This window comes from Tyto alba, unplaced genomic scaffold, assembly GCF_018691265.1.
Source record: "Tyto alba isolate M040663 unplaced genomic scaffold, T.alba_DEE_v4.0 Super-Scaffold_8, whole genome shotgun sequence".
NCBI lineage: Eukaryota > Metazoa > Chordata > Aves > Strigiformes > Tytonidae > Tyto > Tyto alba.
Genome location: NW_024881329.1, coordinates 17,742,891 through 17,761,932, shown reverse-complemented (window position 1 = coordinate 17,761,932; position 19,042 = coordinate 17,742,891). Strand labels below are relative to the sequence as shown.

General features: G+C 35.5%; 1 protein-coding gene across 7 annotated transcripts in view; it reads right to left on the bottom strand.

Moving 5' to 3' along the window:
- Positions 1-19,042, bottom strand: part of PPFIA1 (PTPRF interacting protein alpha 1) — a 60,474-nt gene that overhangs the window by 36,130 nt on the left and 5,302 nt on the right. For all 7 annotated transcript variants that reach the window (XM_033006856.2, XM_033006858.2, XM_033006861.2 and 4 more), the window contains exons 3-5: positions 2,125-2,226; positions 1,317-1,481; positions 356-430 (exon numbers count right to left, since the gene is read on the bottom strand). In XM_033006856.2, coding sequence (XP_032862747.1) covers positions 356-430; positions 1,317-1,481; positions 2,125-2,226 — 342 coding nt within the window. The remainder of the gene's footprint in view (positions 1-355; positions 431-1,316; positions 1,482-2,124; positions 2,227-19,042) is intronic.

Sequence of the window (19,042 nt, the reverse complement as noted above, 5' to 3'; positions counted from 1 at the left end):
ACTTAAGCCATTGCAACCCAAAAATTCTTATTTTAAAGCCACAGGAACTCTTTTTGTTGGGATTTTATTTGTGGGTTGTTTTTGGGGGGTGGGGGAAGGGTTTTATGTTGTTTTTCTGGGGTTTGTTTGTTGTTTGGTTTTGTTTTGTTTTGTTTTTTCTTTCCTGCTCATTCAAAGTGACTGAGTTAAAAATTAGTTATCCCATCTAGTGTAAAAAAAAAAAAAAAAAAACCCAAAACAAGAACAAGAACAAGAAGTGAAAGTGAGCCTTAATAACCAAATAAATTACTGCATACAAATATTGACTAAACACCCACAATGCACACATGAAGACTTTTTTTAAAAAGACACCTACCTCTTTATGTGTAGTACCTAGTTCTTCTTCCAATAAGCTACATCTTTCAAGTGCTACTCGTAACCTCTCCCTCACCTGAAAGTAATTTCAAATAATTTGAAATCATTCAAATTAAAAAGAAATCAATTTCACTTATTGCCATGCTGTCATACCCTTTCAGATAATAAATGACACAATTTCCATTACACTTAGAGACCTGCTTAATCCAGAGTCTATTAATTACAACATATGGTATGAAAAACCTTCTAGAGAAACAATTCATATCTTAAAATTTAGCTTTTCCTTTTTGGTCTTAAGCAAATCATAACTCAACATGGCCTGTACATGTAGGCAAGAATTAAACATATCCAGAATTTGCTTATCCTTTTGTAAGGCACAGAGTGTGTATGCTTTTGCTTATGTACAACATGGAAAAAGAGAGAATTCTACTTAAAATAATTTGCCAGACTTTATATGCAAGCAAGGGTCACAAAAGTTAGGCAAACTATGAGTTGGCGGCACAATTCACAGTAAACTTTACCACTTATGTAATCCTGCTGTCAGTATCAGGCACAACTAAAGGGTGGAGTTCTCTTAATTCAGGCTTTATTTTGTATCGCAGTGTAAGCAGATTCCTCCCCTGTTCTCTCTAGTCTGTTTCTTGTATTATGTAATCAAAATGCTAAATCCTGATATAATACAGGTAACAAATTGTATACATTCCTACAACAAATACATTGCCTCTGAACCACATTTAGTTTACATTAGGACAGTCAATGAAGTAACAGAATAAACTACAGCAACTTGCTTTAGTGAGACATATTAATTTAGGAGGGCAGTTACTGATTCAGTTATAGCAAAGCCACTTAATACAGAGAAAAGTTCAGACAGCCTGACTTCTACAGCTTTAGTACGAACAACTGCATGGTCCATGCAAAAGAAGAGACAAGATGAGAAGATGTTAGTTACCATATTTCATTACCTTTTCATCAAGGGCTTTATGGTGTTCAAATAAAGATTTTAGTGCTTTGAGAACTTCTACTTCACTAGAAACTCCTGCTGGAGACTGCGCTTGTCTCTTTACAACAGTCATTCTGAGAGACCGCTCATGCCTGGAGACGAGACACTCCAAATGTTCCAGTAAGAGCTAAAACAAAAAAAGGAACAATGTTTATTCCTGTTCTGCATAGCTGCAGAAAACTTTGCCTCTTAAAACATCAAGTTTTGAGTTCTAAAATTAAATCTGAGAGCCAAGGAGTACTGCATCAAGCGTAAGGACTTGTTTTTAACATTTCACCCATGTTAGAAGTTATATCGGAGCTAACACACTTCCTACCACTCTCCTTCAGTCTAGTTTTTCAATGAGGTTTCTTCTTAACCAGTTCTTTGGGATCCACCGCCAGTGTGAGGAACCACGTTTGCCAGAAGGATACACATAGGAAATACGCTAAACCGGAGAGCAACTGCTCTACCAGCAGCTTACAGTGGAACAGATCGCTATAGCTTGCCCACTCTATTCCTCTGATCTTGGGTGTTATATGATTACAAAACTTCAACAAGAAGAAAGCTGAATGACAGACAGCAGTGCAGTCTTACAAGCGTTTCCTGATTCTGCACAGCAATATTTGGAGCTGTACATAAGCTTCCAAACTTTCTTAATCAAAACACTGCACACTTCCAGGGATTTCACATGAAATATCTGGGAAAAAATACTTTTAGCTTTTCAGAATCAACGTTCTCCATGTAGCTGGATGCTTTAACAATGGTGATCTTGAAGACAAGGAACTAACCCTCGTATTATTTCTTTCTGCTTTCAGTTCAGCAATTTCTTCCTCCCTTTCAAGCAGCTGCTCCCTGCATACATTTAGCTCTTTTGTAAGCGCTGCAAATTCCTGAAACAAACCAAACAGAAATACAAGCACATCAAACATCAGGATATAGGGGGAGAGTGGATTCATATGAACACTTGACAGGATTTCTTGAAGTATTCATTTCAGATGTCTAAAACCAATACAGTTGTATAGTCATGCTAAACAGGCTTAAATTCAAACACTTAAAACCATTACACTGTCAGCTGTAAAGATGAAAGATGTTTGACCAGTACTTTTGAAAACTTCTTTGTCTTTCAAGGCAATTATCTGAGTTGGGGTATCCCTGGTAAGTAAAGGGGAAAACCTATTTGTAGTGCATTTTATTACTGCTATTGTTTCAAAAAGTTGGGTTTTGTTTTTGTTTATAAATGACTGCTAAGGAAGACATTAAAAAACAGAGCACTAAGCACAGTAAAATACAGAAACCAGTAAAACGTGACAAATTGCAAGTCAGTATTTCATTGTGAGAGACAATGCATAATTCCTGGAATCTACCAGAATACACAGGTTACTTCTTTATAGTAATAGATCATTCTTAACACTTCATCAGCAGATGACTCGGACCTTCACCTGTATTCTTTCACTTAAGCTACATAAGGAATTTAATTTATACCTAGTTTCAAATCTCACAAATCAGAACTGGAACTGCCCTTTCCCAACAGTCCTGTTAGAAATCTAGGAGGATTAGAATCAGAATTTTCTAAAAGACAAGCCCTTGGGCTCAAAGCCCTCAAGAGGCTTTCCCTTCAAATTCAGTAAAGCTTTCACCAAACAAAACTCAACCAAAGTGAAATAGCACAGAATGAAAGGTCAACAGGGAACTGAAATTAATTATATCAGTTACAGCATCTTTATTACTACTGTGCACATTGAGATTAGTCAACATTAAAGAATATATTTCTACATCTTTGGGTTTATGTCAGGAAGGTACAATTGGACTGAGTATCCAAAAGAGTCACTGTATCCTAAATCATTTCCACTCTCTATCAACCACCTCATTAAAAATACTCAACATAAAAGACATTTAAACATTCTATCAACTCAGTGAGCATACTCTGGATAGAATAAAAGATACAACTATACACCACATTTGTAAGCAAATACTGAGCATAACCTTATCTACCTACTTACTCTCACAAAATTCAAGTTGTCATGTGAACCACATTAAAAATTAAGTGTGAATGTGAACAAGTCCATGCTTTAGAAAAGGAGTTTGTAGAAAACGGGGAAAAAAAAACCAAAACACTCTTGCATCATTAATGCAACTCACGATCTGAAAATAAATAGGCATCGGTCACTCCAATGGCCAGTGACCACTTCAGAAGCACTTGTATAAGAAAACATTGAAATGCTAGTAAATAAATTAGTCTTTTCTATTGTCTGAAATAAGGAAATCACTCTAATAAAGAAGTCATGTCTAATAAACAGTTGATTAGTAGAGCTGAACTGGTGTTTATCGAGACAAGATGAACAAGACAAATAGCCAACTAAGAACAACATAATACTGTGCACAAACACTGCTTCTCTAAATTTTCCAAACTCTGCAAGATATACTGCTTAGACAGTAGCTGCGTATCACGTAAAAGCTTAAGACAGAGCTGTTTTGCAATAAAATTCATAATGACAGAAAACACATGCTTAAAACAAAAGGACACGTCAACTAATTATACTAGCACATCTGCAAATTCTGACATGCAGCTAAAATAAGCATAGTCAAAAGACACTGTCTGTAATTTCCAAGGTTAATTCGGTAAATGTTATTCTAAAACATGTATCTGACTGAAAAAACAAAAAGTATGTTGCATAACCTATACCTACAGTGAACATCTTTAGAATTACTGATACACTAGGCTTTTAAAAGCTACTGTGAAAAAATATAGTATTACCACCATCAAATAGTCAGACTCTATCTCCATAATCCCTCTTCCTAAATAAAAATCTGTTCATTGGAAAAAAAGATTCAGTATAGTACCCCCAGTTAATCAACAGATGATTGCAAAAAAAGCCTTAATTTCTTTTCCTTTTACCGTTCCTAAAATAATATTTGATTTCTTTAAACATACTTATTTACACTCACATCAATATTTCACTGCAGTACTTCATTTGCATCCTTAATAAAAAAAAAAAAAACAAAACAAAAAACAACAACAACAACAAAAAACCACAAACAACCAAACAAAACAACTGGTCTATTGTTTTCAAGTAAAATTCCCTGGAAATACACTTACTAAAACAACCTGGTATGTAAATATAGATACTGGAACTTTTAAACACAAAACCTACAAAAGGTTCCCAGGTGCAAGGTAAACCAAGACAGGAAAAAAACAACTTCAACTATCACAGAAGCTAACAGAAATACTGACTTTACTATGAGCTTTCCCTGCAGAACGCTTCTTCATGTCTGAAGTTTTCCTGTACAACATCCCACCCGTGGGAGCTTCCAACACTCCCAGGCAACTGATGGCACACATCCCTTTTGCTCTGATAAGCTTAGGTAAACCAAAACCCAATTCCAAAATTGCAGTTCTTCACAGGCCTTCCCTACTTATCTTTATGTATTACATAACCAAGTACTGCTGAAACTACTAGAAGTACTAATAGACTCAAAGTATTTGTAAAAGAGCTTGATATGAACGTACTTTTTTGGTAGTGTTTTTGCCCTTTTCAGAATAATTAAAAAAAAAAACCACAAAAAACCCCAACCAACTCAAAATGCCATCAAAATTTACAAGCATCAACATTACACAACACTCCAAAGGATAGAGTGACATGGAACATTCCATATTTTTCCAGTCTCTACCTCAAGTGTTGAGAACACGATAAAGAAAGCAGCAAAGACTACCAGACACTGTTTTGCCATCCTTTCTTAACTTAAAATCATTGTATAGCATTAATATACATTTTCTTATTTAAGACATGTATGAGCTTCATTCTCTGAAAAACAGCTGTGTATTTGAAAGGAAGCCTATTCACTCTTCAAATGATAAGCACATACAGTTTTATTCCATTGAATACTTCTGTGCAAATAAAAATTGTAGCACAAACGTATCATAATTATGACACAAACTATCACACTGTCAGATGACCCAAAAAAAACAATGCACACAGGAATTTATATTGCTGCTGCATAAACAGACTGACACGTTTCTGGCTTTGCATAATACCTCCATTGCTGTTTGTTTTGACAAAATATAGTTGTTTTGAGTCCCACAAGCTGCCTAATAATGAACACTTGAATGTCCTTAGTTTCAGCTGACACTGCCAAAAGACATGTTCTTTCTAGTTTTAATACTTACCTTCAACAGTAGATAATTTGTGATTTCCTCAAGCAATTCAAAATGAGAGAAACTATTTGCAACTTTATCATCTCAAAAAAGTTTGAGTTGCCTCAATTTCTTCTTTGGCATTAGATGAATGTACAGAACAAATTAAAGGAAAAAGAAAAATACTGAGAAACTTTTCTACTTACACAGCTGTATTACTTTTCTGTAATTAAGGAGAAGATTGAGAACATCAATGAAGTTCCACTCTGCTTCTAGTTGCCATCAAAATAAAATACCCAAATCTGAGGACTGGCAAGAATGGGACTCAGAATAAGCACTTCAGAGCACTTACAAGAATCAGCTGGAGTGCCGAATATACTAGGTAAGTGGTCCCTGTTGATTAGAACATAATGACAAACAGCCATACTCTGCACTAAACCAAAATGATAACTGAGGAAAGCTTTCTGAACCAACTGAACCATTACAAACATGACACCTGCTGTCAGAAATAAATACTCTCAACAAAAAGATAAACTGAGCAAGTTTGCTGTTATTCAGCAATATATTTTTGGGGGGGTTCTTAGTCCACAAACTGCATGATTTTTTAAGGCAATAGTGTTTCTTCTACATCAACCTTCAGAATTGACCTTCAACCTTTAGTATTTTAGAGACCACAACATAAACTTCCTTCCAAAAACTGGATCTGTGTGTAGCTGACAGCCACTTAGTTACTTGTGAGAATTTGGTCCCAGAACAATACAGCTTTCAGGGAACAGGTTCTCTTAATGTTTATTATAAGCATAATTTATAGGTTACATAGATAGTAGTATATCACAAACCAATAAATGCTACATGACAGGAAAGACAGTATTTAACTTACAGTAAAACTTGAAAGAAACAGAGGTAATTCCTGAACGTCTATTAACATAAACTGTGTATTAGGGATGCTCTACAGTCAAAGAACTCAAAGAACTGTAAATTTTCTTGGAATTTGCTCAAGCAAAAAAATTTATTCCACAATAAAATACAATACCACTCTTGAGCACATAAGGAAACATGGATTACAGGTAACAACATGACCAGAAAGGATTTAAAGGATGAAAAGGTATTAAAAAAGAAATACATTTTAAGTTCATAAAAGAAAATATTACTAAATACTGTTAAAGTAGTATCTTCTGGCAATACAAGCATGAAGGTTCAACTGTTGCATCTTTAGGAACATCTCTGCCAGAAATATGTGAGCGGAATTTATCTGTTTAACCTCCAAGTAGTATTTTGTTTACCTGTTAACATTCTGTTCTGTAGCCTGCGTATCAAACCCCCCACCCAACAATATGAGATGCTGAAGAGAGCATGAGAACATCTGGGGAAAGTGCAAGCCATCAGGAATAAGAAACCGACAGAATCTGAGATGTTTCCATCATGTTCTTTATACTACATATAAGCTACAATTATTCCAAATGATGCACACATGGAAGTGACAAATATACAATCTTAAAGAAAACAATTGAAGAAAACCTAAATATCTAAGCTTAATAGGGTATTTCATAGCCACTTCATTTCAAACTTAAGGGGTTTAGGTAGCACAGTTACCAATATCCCCAATATATTTAGAAGTTCCTAGCAAATAAATTCTTGTACCTATTAAGTCACATCAGTTTAGTGGTGGTTTGGGGTTTTTTTAATCTAAGAGTCTGAATTATGAACTAGTTCAAGGGTAGAGTTAAAACCAAAAAGTACTAACATATTTTAATCACTAATTCCAGCCTTCTAAGAACACAGTTACACTACACACACTTTAACAACAAAATCAGAAGACAACATAAATTGTGCTTTTCCTGTTCCACATAATAAATCAGATTGCTTTCAACTTTTCCATATCAATGGCATGTGCTAATGGGAAAGTGTAAAATAAGCCCAGAGTGCAAAGAAAAATATTTTGATTTTCACCCAATGAAATTAATTTCCAGCATGGATCAAGGAGCCTGGATTTTCTAACCTGAAAACACAAAATTCATTTAAAGCTTTAAGAGAATCAGTTCTATGAACTAAGCTTATCTTTTGTTCTCAAAACCTCCAACAACTTAAAAGGGAATGTAAGAAAATATTTAAAGTAATACTAAAATATGGTTATGTCAAACTCTTGCATTTCAGAGCACTGAAAGGTTTTTCATTCTCCAAGTAGATGGTTTTCCCACTAGAGCTAACTACCACCAGAGTTCAAATACACTGTAGCTTATAATATAACTGATGTGTCAACCTCCTTTCCTATTTCTCCTGATGCATAAGATGTTTTATAACTCAAAAAGAACACTACCAAAACACAGGTGCAGATTTCTTTACTATTAAAAAAATTCTCACATTCCAGCTAGTGGCATTGAGCAATTTTAAAGTGGTTAATACCACCTTTGGTCAACTATCAGAAGTGTATATTTTCCTTGACTCACAAAACATACCAATTTTTCTTCTAGCAAAAACTGTAACACTGCATGAAAACACTCAAGTGAATACTGATGCCAGCTGACAGTCAGTGACTAATACTAAACCTGAGTAACTTTTTTATCATTCCAGCCCTCTTTTTCAGTACAGTACTCGTCAAGCTTACTTCTTGGATTGACCTATCTAGGCTTTGTCATTAACACTGCTCTATCCTAAACAGGCAATTAAGTTTTAAAGTGTTTACAGTTGCATAATGTTATTGCTCTGGAATGAAACTTGATGTTTCCAGTCCACTTTGGAGCTGAAAGTAGAATCAACTGCCTAGTGTTTGACAAGTAATAAGCAAGGGAGCCCTTAATTCACAGCCGGTAGGTACCAAACACATGCCCAAGAGCAAAATGGAAAAGCTTATATTAAGACCAAGTCTCCATGGTAATAAGTAGGTTTCCAGTTACCATCCTGACTGAGTTGCTTAAATTTATGCGCAGCGTTCACTGAGCCTGAACTACAAAGCACTAAATCCAGACTTCATTACTAGGAGCTTTCAGGAAGCACTGTGTGCTGAAGTGCAAGAAAACATAAATGAAGAAGCATGGTATTTGGCAGCTTTGCAAGAGGAATGCAGAAGTAACAGGAAAAGGGAGGCAGAAATACATCAGTTTCATATTCTCCCTCCTGTAGTTCCCTGATCTAACACATTTCTGATAGACATGTCCTATTTGGGGGGTGGGGGGGTAAAAGCACCAGAACACAAACATGGCTGGATCCAGCCTCTCATTCCTTGAAAGATCAGAGGTTTTCCTTTCACCACATTAACCAGTGCTCAAACTTTATACACACTGCAGAACAGTTTGGAAAATGAGACTGTAAACCCCGGTACACAGAGCAAAGCATAGGTCGAAGACAGGCAAACAGAAACCACCTACACTCAAATCATTAACTACAGCCTGTATAAACCACCCAGACTAGCAAAATCATTACCGCCTATACTCTTGCATTTAATTTTCTCTAAACCCAGCAAAACAGAGCTGTTATGTATACAAGTCTAGGGGCAAAGCTTCATGCAAAATGTATCTTTGTGCATCACTGGAGAGCCAACAATCACTGATTATCTACCATACTTTGCACAGCAAGATACACACGCCAATCTCTGAGCACCTTCCAAGCTCCACCATTAATGAGACCTATGTACACCACAGTGAATACAATAATCTTATATGCAACAAATGATCTCTACAAGACTGTTTGCTGGAAGTCAAAACTAAGCCACAGCTGCATCCTACAGCTTCTTTGTAGGTTTGAAATTAAGCAAAGAGAACATTAAGTTGTTCAAGTAGTCAGAAAATTTCACTCAGTTACTCCTCTTTCGGCCTAACAACTTGCAGTTTGTACATCAACTAGCCTTGTGATCTTTAAAAGATTACATAATTTCTCCAGGTAGAAGTTTGTTAATCTTTTCACAAAGAAAAACAAATCACTGCCAGCATGTGAGACTCTTTCAAAGTATGGTAGATCACACAGGGTACATTTTCAGTTAACCCAGAGTGGACACAACCCACTTTTACCACAGCCTTTTAAACTACAGATGTGTATTAAAGATTACATATCGAACCAGTGAACAACTATATCAAAGTACTTATTTTTTTCCCAGTCTTTCTCCAAATATTCAACTGGGACAAGGGGGGGTGGGGGGCTATCCTGAAATTCAACAGAATGTACAGAGGATTAACAAGAAATAAACTGAACACTATCTACGAACACTAATTTATAGTTTAAGCTATTTTCTTCCCTTGTCTTTGTAAAATACTTTTTAAATGTTGTCCCTACTAAAAGTAGAACCATTACAACAGCTGTAAGATAAGAGCTGCCTAGCAGCAAGCATAGGAAATAAGCACTCTTCAGACTTGCATGAAACTTAACATCTATTCATATGCAATGGTGGTAGTAAGCCTTCTTCAATCACATGGCTAGAATCTTTTCATTGTGGTGGTTTTGCAGAGTTCCACCTTAGCTGCTCTTGGATGTACATGAATATGTCCCCTGAAAGGGCAGATATGGCACAAAAGTATTCAAAACCATACCAAGCTTGTTCAGCTTAGGAAAATGCACAAGATCAGCTAAAATATGTATCAGGAAAACTTTAGTCATCATTGAAAAACAGGCTTTTCAACTTGCGATGTGTCTGACAACTTCATGCAGAACTGTGACTGTTGGAGACCGGTCAATAATAGAGTAATCCTTCCCAACACTGTACCAGTGCATGTACCAATATTCCAGGAGAACAGTTTACCTTAACACAGAAATAAGTTTACAATACTTAGGGGGAATTAGAAAAACAAATGCCTTTCAGTTATACTCCAAATCGGTGAATTCTAAGGGTTTCACAATATGAATCACCACATTCCTGCACCCCTAGCCTAGTCTATTTTGATTAGTAACTAATACAGTAAGTAGTAGCACAACTTCTTAGTTGTAGCTTTAGGCATCTCCATTTTTGGAGTCCTTGTCAGTGAAGAAACCTACCCACACCCATACCCACTATGGCAAAAGGAGAATACAGTTGTACTTAATTAAAGAGGAAGAATCTTGCATTACCAGTTTGACAAGGTATGGGACAAAACCAGTCTCCATCTTTAATATGACACTACAGAGATTTCATTTAAGTTTTTATTTTCCACATAATGCTGGTCAAGATTACCTGGGAACCCATACAGGACTTCATAGCATACAATGCTGCTCAAAAATGCCAAACCATAAAACAACTGCAAGATACGTTGAGAAAATTTAACAAGTGCAGTATTTTTCCTGGAACACCCACTATGGAAGCTAAGCAACTACTACAAAAGTTACAGTAAGATCTTTTAAGTTGCAAACAGCATTTAACTGTCAGTTTCCTTGGGCAAGAAAAAAAATGTATTTTTCTGTATATCAACTCTAAACATACTACACTCAGAAGAAACAGCACAATTCTGGCTCAGCTGACATTTAGTATTAAATTCCTATGACTTTTATGAACTAAAAATTACTTAATCCTAAATACTGTGTTCTAGTGTGTTTAAAAAATTAATCCTCACATGACTAATACTTCACTATTTTTTAGAAATAGACCCAGGACAAGATCCATCATGCATGATTATTTCAGTGACAAGATACTTCTGCTTGCAAGAACTAAGCAGCAGCTGAGGCACTGCCCTGCCCTATTCTAATCATTCATCTTGGCCTCTAGTTGTCAGGTTTAGTTCTGTGGCTAGTAGTTGAAAATACATTTTTCACACTATGTTAAAAGGCAATGCTTGGGAATATCTAAATAAGGCTGGCCAAGCCACCCTCATTAAACAAGCCTCAACACGTACTTCCCCCTCAGTGCTCTCCTATTATATATATATGTATTTTTATTCTTTTTGCCAAGTGATGAACACTTCAGTCTTATAATTTCAAACTTGTTTAAGCAAGTAATATTCAATGAGAACAGACACATGCCTTCAGCAGGAAAATTCAACCTACAGGCTCTTTACATTTTATTTTTCTATTTCTTTGTACTCTGTCACCCCAGTTTACATGCTAAGTGAATTTACTGGGCTAATTGAAGCTAAATATATCCAAATCCACAGTATTCAGAGTAAATACAACTGGACCATTCCATGGAAAAGTCGCTCAATTTTTACAAATAAAGGCAACTCTAAAGCCCATGCAAAAGGAGTACAGTCTCAGGTCTTACAACAGACCAGTCTGGTATTTAAACACAAAAAACCCCTTAATTTAGCAACATAGATTAAGTGTCAAAGAGTCGTTTTAGAGGGGTTGGGGGAGTGAATGTGGTGTGTTAAGCTTTTTGTAACATTCAAAGTAACTTCTTGTCTGCCACAGAAGATATCCATAATCAACAGTTCCAAACTTTGTATCTACCTGAACCCAAAAAGCACGGTACATCACATAACAAAACCAGGGATATAAATAACACTGAAAGGAAGGGAAGGGGGGGAAAAAAAAAAGGGGGAAGGAGAGAAAAGGGCAGTCTGTGAATATGCTGTAACCAGGTAACTAGTAATAAATGCTGACATGAAACAGACTGGTGAGGAGCCTGGTCTGAGGAGAGGAGGAAGCTCCTACTCCACACTGGGCTACAAACACAGGAAAGATGATGCAACTGGGAAACCCTGCAGCCTCCTACTCTGTAGAGAGAAAAGGCATGCATGGCCCATTTCTCCTCCACTACCTCCCAGGACTTAATCTTTTATAAGCATTGCACAAAATACAGAAGTGTTACACAGTCTCTAAAGACTGCAGTTCCAGCAGAGGATCAGAGTTACACCAATGTAAGTATCAGCACAAGTAAGATCAGAGGAAGGGAAAAGGACAACTTCCCTGCATGGTCAAGCAGTGAGAGCTCAAATCCTAAAAAGCTTTTTCATTTCCTCTTTACATGAAGTAACTCCAGATTTCTTAAAACAATGGCTCAGCTTTTGGAAGATAACGTTGTTGAACCACACCCACAAAAGACATTCGGAAAACTCACACTGCATGCTCTAGAAGAAATAATTACTAGATGCACCTGCCTCCTGTTCTTCAACATAAAACTAAAACAAAGTTATGACCTTCCAAGCCTTTTGACACAAACTACAAAAAGTTGATATTACTACATGAAAAAATACTACTCAATAATAAAAAAAAAAAAAAAAAGAAATTCACAGTGGTATCCCAAGGCATCCCTGAAATTATCTGAACCAAACTTTTAGTCATCCACCAAATGTAATACAGCAAATAGAGAAAGCTTTGAAGAGATATTCTGAAGTTAGAGGTTTACCCAAGACATGCATACACATATAAAAACCTCAACCAGATTCACCCATACATCCAAGACCACCCTCCATACATGCTCTGCTGTTCCAATCTATCTTGGTCTATTGGGTGTAGGCTCATCCTTTACACCCATCAGTACTACAGGTAGCTAGCTCTTTGTACAACAGAATCCCATTTAAATTTTTAAATGACCTTTGATCTGGGTCAAAAGTTTCTTTTATTTCTGGGTTTCCAAATTAAAACACAAAAGGCAGCCCACGATTAAATCTTAGTAGAAGCAAGAGATTCAAGCGTGAAATATGTATCATACTTAAAGTCCTGACTGACAATAGAACCTTGAAGGATATAAAATTACACACAGTTCCCAACGGGAACAGTAAATCCGCAAGTCTTACTCAAGCACAAACTACAGGGAAAAGCACATCCAGTAACAGAATTTAGGTCCAGTATTATTCATTCAGCAAGGTTAACAGAGACCCATGAACCCCACCATGTTACAGAGCACCATTTCAGCCAGCAGATTTCCCATTTATGGCTAGGAGTGCAAAGAAAATGAGTTTTGACTATGACCTTCTATTGACAAAAGTATATACACCTAAATTGGTTTTGTGGCAGGCTCACAGAAGATATTTGAGAATCCACAACTCATACCCACAAATCCACAATTTAAACCCTGCCACAGATCAATACAGAAGCCCTCTCAGATGCATACAGCAGAATTCCCTTTTCCCACAATTCTCTTTTATAAAACAATTTTGATTTATACAGTGGAAGAACTTTCATATCAAGAATTCTGTGAAGCACAATAAAACAAACAAGCAATTCTACTTTAAAGTACCTCTCTCCCTTTTCAGTAGCTTGTTTCATGATCATGCTTGAAAATTCAGAAATAGTACTAAAAAGGCTTTATAAAATTGGTTATTATTTACTGAGACAACTATAGATCCAGTACCATTAAAATAATGGTACTCATTTTATTGAGCGATCCTTCTCCACATTAAAGAAAGTTTTAGCTTCTATATTAAGGATTTGGGCAGCCAAAATTCCTTGTAAAGTAATTCAAACACCATTTCTTATTGCACGAAATTGTCAAAGACAATTTCAGTGTCAGTGAAATTGTCACTGAAACCACCAACTGCAAGGTAGTTTCTTTATACACAAAAATTCTTTGTTTAAACTGCACATCCTAAGGTGGCTTTGTTTTGTTGGCTTTTTTGTAACTATGTAAATTATTCAGCTACCTAAGCTTATGTAATTATATCCTTGTAAATTTGAGGTGGGAAAAAGTCTCACTTCTTTCAACAGTAAAGAGTTTGTTAGCCCATGGTCTACATTCTTTACTCCTTTTTACCAGATATTCTACCCTGCAATTCTTTATAAAAACTAAATATGCATGTAAAAACAGGTTTTCCCTACATATAATTTAAAATGAAGAGAAACAAATTCAGTATGTATTTATATGGGAGGTAGGATTAGAAAAAACAGGCACCGTGCTTCAGAATATTTCCAAACAATTAATGTGAAACAGAATTAGACACCAAACTCCAGTACGTACTAGCAATAGGAGTAAGGCACAACACAGTATGGCTCAAGATAATACCCAAATAGAAACTACTGTTCTATACAGAAGGGAAAAAAAAAAAAGAAAAAAAAAGGCTGTCCATTTTCCTATTGCAACAAAACACTTGCTTATATTCCAGGTGGAAGTTCTTTTTTCTCCTAAAAAAAACCTAGAAGGATATGCATATCAAGTTCTTCAAGCTTTTTTTAATGTGGCCCTTTAAGCAAGTGATAGTTCTTATTTAGGATCTGTCCTGAAGATATCTGATTATGCCCAATACTGGTAGTATAAGGATCTTTTAATTAAGGAATCTTGGAGTACTTCATAGAAATTCTAAAACAAAATATTATCTCTAAACATTTAGATTTCTGAAAACATAACCAGGAAACAGTACTACAGGAAGATATGTTGACTGTACTTATTCATATGTACCCAAAGGTCACAGTACATTTCAGATGGAACCAAAATTATATTCCCATTAAGATTTTCACTACAACCCTCAAAAACCATATCCTGAGTAGACATGAACATAAACACACAAGCAAAGTTCAAGGCTAGCCACTGTGGAACAGTAGAGGAGAAGATTTGTTGCTTAATCTTCTCTTAAAAATGTTACAGATCTAGCCACTGCAGGAACAGACCACAGAGCCTTGTCATGCTGATCAGAAGAGGATCTGATTTTCAGTAAAGCTTATATGAAAACCAACGTAAAGACTGAAATAAAGGTTATAGGCAAAAAAAAAAAAAAAAAAAAAAAGTTAAACAACTACTCACATCAATTTAGAGAGAACCTAAAGGAAAACAACACATCAGAATGAAACTGAGCATTAACTCTAAGTAGTATTGTTATCACAGTGTTCATCCAATTCTGAACATATGAACTAGGAGAGTAATCTCCTCAAGTGACCTACAGATATGTATTCAGCTCACTACACAATTATCCAGAGTTTACAAAATGCAGAAACGGTATTTCCATGCACTCCTGTGAAAAAAGCCAAATTGAATAAAAAACTCACTCCACTCGACAGCAAAATAATAATTCTTCTTTCAGCCCAGAGAATGTGAAAACATTTTTCCTGGCAAGAATTGCCACACATTTTCCCGTTTTGGGGAATCCACAGGCAGGCTTACAAAAAAATACACTTGGAAAGTTATGAACAACCAGGTTACCTGACACACACAACGCAGATTTATCCCTTCTCAGTATTTGTAGCTTGAGATCCATATGGGCAAGAGATTATAATAAGTATTTTCTAATATATGTCAACAGATACCAGTCAGCCTTACAGACTTTAAGTGACTTAAGATGCCTAAATTGCTAAAAGCAGCTTACATGAAGACCTCTATCATACTCCTTTAAAGCAAGAAAGCTAAAAAAAGCAGAATTGAGTGTGAAGTACATTGAGTTTTGGGATGCAGTGCTAACTTATGAAGAGCAAAAACCAAAATTACTAATAGATAGCTAAAATGTTCTCTCCAGAGATTCAAGTTCTCTGACAACATTGTTAACTACAAGCAATCTATATATATCAAAACACAAACATGTATTCTTAATTCTAAGACCAAATCCCATAGTGAGTAAAATCAACATCTACCACTCAAATACCAGAAAGGAGAAACCAAAGTCACAGGCCAGTGGATGTTAAAACACTATGACCTTGGGATGAGGGGGGTGGAAAATTGTATTTTTAATTCATATTTATCCTAAAAAATAAAAATCCAAGAGATTTTTTTTCTTTTTTTCTTTTTAAAAAAAAGACATCTAGATGAAAATTGTAACTATAGAGTCACACTGAATCTTTAGGTCTTGCTAACAAATACCTTTAAAGTAGTTTTCAGTTATGCTCTAAAAAAAAAAAAAAAAAAACGGAGAGAAAGGGTTTGTGGATGAAGAATTCTCAGAATACCGAAATACACTACCTGTTGTACAAGAGGCTACAGGTAAATTAGCATAGATGAGTACATATGTGAAGTCCACCTGGTTCTAAATATACCGTTTCTTTTTAAAACAGCTTGTTTTGATTATATACAGCCTGTTTGTTAGACTTTAAGTTAGACTACAGCACACCAAACATTAATAAACCCATTATCAGACATTTGTACATAGTAACAGAAGAGTAGGAAAAAATAATCACTAGTTCACCTTTCAGGGCTACATCCACTATTAAAAACAAATAAAAGGCATTTGTGCTTAGTCACCAAAATATTCTTCTTACAAATAAACTAAGGAGAATAAAAACTATAGTTTTAGATTTCATAAATTTTTTTATTAAAAGGCCTGATGGGACATCATAACAGCACTAAAGTTCATCCTTAAGTACAAGGAATCTTAAAACTAATTCTAAATTTAATCTAGCTAAAAGGTCTGTTTATAATCAAGATAACCTAAATTAAAAGCACGGTACAAACAGCAAGTTGCTAATAGGCAAGCAGATATCTGTTGGGTAGGGATGGGATGTTTCAATAAACAAACTCACACAAAGATATTTAAATGAGAAACTATGAAGTCAGAACAATTGCTAGAGACTTGGTCCTCAGTATACTCCACTATATTATTTAAATGTAGCCACCTCTCTTTTTGCCCAATCATAGGGCATAGTTTCAGATAACTTCATATTCTGAAGGTTTTGGACAAAAGTTGTCTATTTCTATGCCTTACAAAGAAAGGAATGTTAGGGAAGTTGAGGTTTACTGATATAGCCAGTGAAGAATTCTGAACATTAACTCCTATCTCCATCTGACTTAAAACTAGTGTAGATAAAGGCAAATCTATCCAGTAATTTACTAACAGGTAAGAGCCAAGTAAGATTTAGCAACCGAGACTCAACATAGACAAGACTAAATTTACAGCTGTCTGAAAATGCAATGGAAAAAGTCATGTTCATCTTTGCTGTCAGAATGGGACGAGACCATTGGAGGACATGCCTGCTCTGGCATACATTTGCAGATCTGAAGTATTTTTGGATCTCTACTGTTCCTGCACACACAACCCTCTGCTGAGATTAATGCCTGTTATTTAGAAGTCAGGACCACATCTTGCTAGAGTAAGACGTGTAAACTATGTCACTTCAAGGCTGAACAGTTGTGAATGCTGTAAATGGAGTGGCACTTAAAATGCTGCGGAAATTTCAGCTTCTGCAAAGTTTGGCAAGCCCTTTACTTAATGTACTTTCTGCAACTGTGTTCCTCATATTATGTACAATTCAAAACCTCATGTCTACATCTATGACATCCTGTATTATTTAAAACTTGTCTGGAGGAAATCCAAACACCCTCATTATTAGAGTGGCAACTCAATCCTGAAGTTCATTATAAAACAAAACCAAGGCAGTCTTCAGACCAAATGTTTAGATATTTCTTACATGCAAGACATGGAACTGTATTTCTGAGATTATCTAATTGTTCTATAGAGACATATCTGAATTTAATTGAATACAAATATAAACAGACACAGTATTTTTAACTGAAGTATGCAGTAATAATAAAGTATTTACTATAGATAGAAAGCAACTAAAGATGGACTGCTGCTGACTCCCTTTAAGATATGATGGGCAACCTAGTAAAGCCAAAGCCAAACTAAAATTATAGGCAGCGCGGGGTTTTTTCTTTTTCCGCATTTAACTCCACATTACAGTAAAGTCTTCTTATTTACACACAGACACACTCGGCCTCTGACAAAGTTCTCATCTGCTCCTATATATACATTACTTACTACAGAAATTCTGAACAGGACCATCACAAACACAGAAAAAACTTCTAACTTTTATTTTACTTACCATTCAAAGAAATTAAAATTATGTACGATAAATTTAAGACCAAAAGATTAGAAGTGCAAGATTAAGATGGATCTTAATAAATGCTGCTGTATTACAGAAGCATAATATTTGTATATCAGCTTACAAAATTCTTAACATACATAGTAAAATTGTCATCCTGATAAAAGTTGCTTTGCATTCATCGACTGTGATTTTATTTGAGCTAGGTATCAGTCTCCATAAATGAAACTAGTCTGCTCCATCCAAAACAAGCAATTACAGAACCATCTACATTAAATTCTACCAGCAAAATGAACCCTAGCCTGCAATACCTTAATAGCAAGAACTGGTAGTTGCTTAGACCTCACCTAACTGAAGTTCAAAATTTAACTTTTAAATGCAGTAACATTCTGTATGTTTTACAGATTAACTTATAAATTAAGGACACAAACTCTGAATTTTGTAGAATATGGTCTAAAAGGCACATAAAGGGCATAATTAAATCATACCTGAATGTGTTTACAGTAAAAATAAAAGTTCTCTAAGTTCTCCAAGTAAAAAGTTGAGTTTCATTTTTTCTGTGAAAAATTGTAGGAAGAATAAAAATAATTTTAAGACTTTGCAAAGCAATTTGACTTCATCAAGTTCAACTTCCAAGGTCAGAGTACAGTTTGACTTGGGTAGTCTGTATTAGAAGGTAACTCCCAGAAAATAAAAAGCATTGCCAAGAATCCAGTTATTTTATCAAGACAACGCTGATGTATTTCATTTCCAGCTGCCCATACAAGAAAAACTTGTCAGTTTTACTCTGTAGAAATGTAATACATAAATCACACCTATATAAGATTAGAATGCTTTTCTCTCTGATAATTAGACATCCACAACAAAAGCCTTCTTACTCTAAATAGCTGTTTCAGGTTTATGTGGGCTAGAACTGATGCCTTTGAATTACCAGCTGACCACCACACTACAAGTACACTAGAGAAAATTCAACTTCTCTGACACTTCAGAAAATGCAC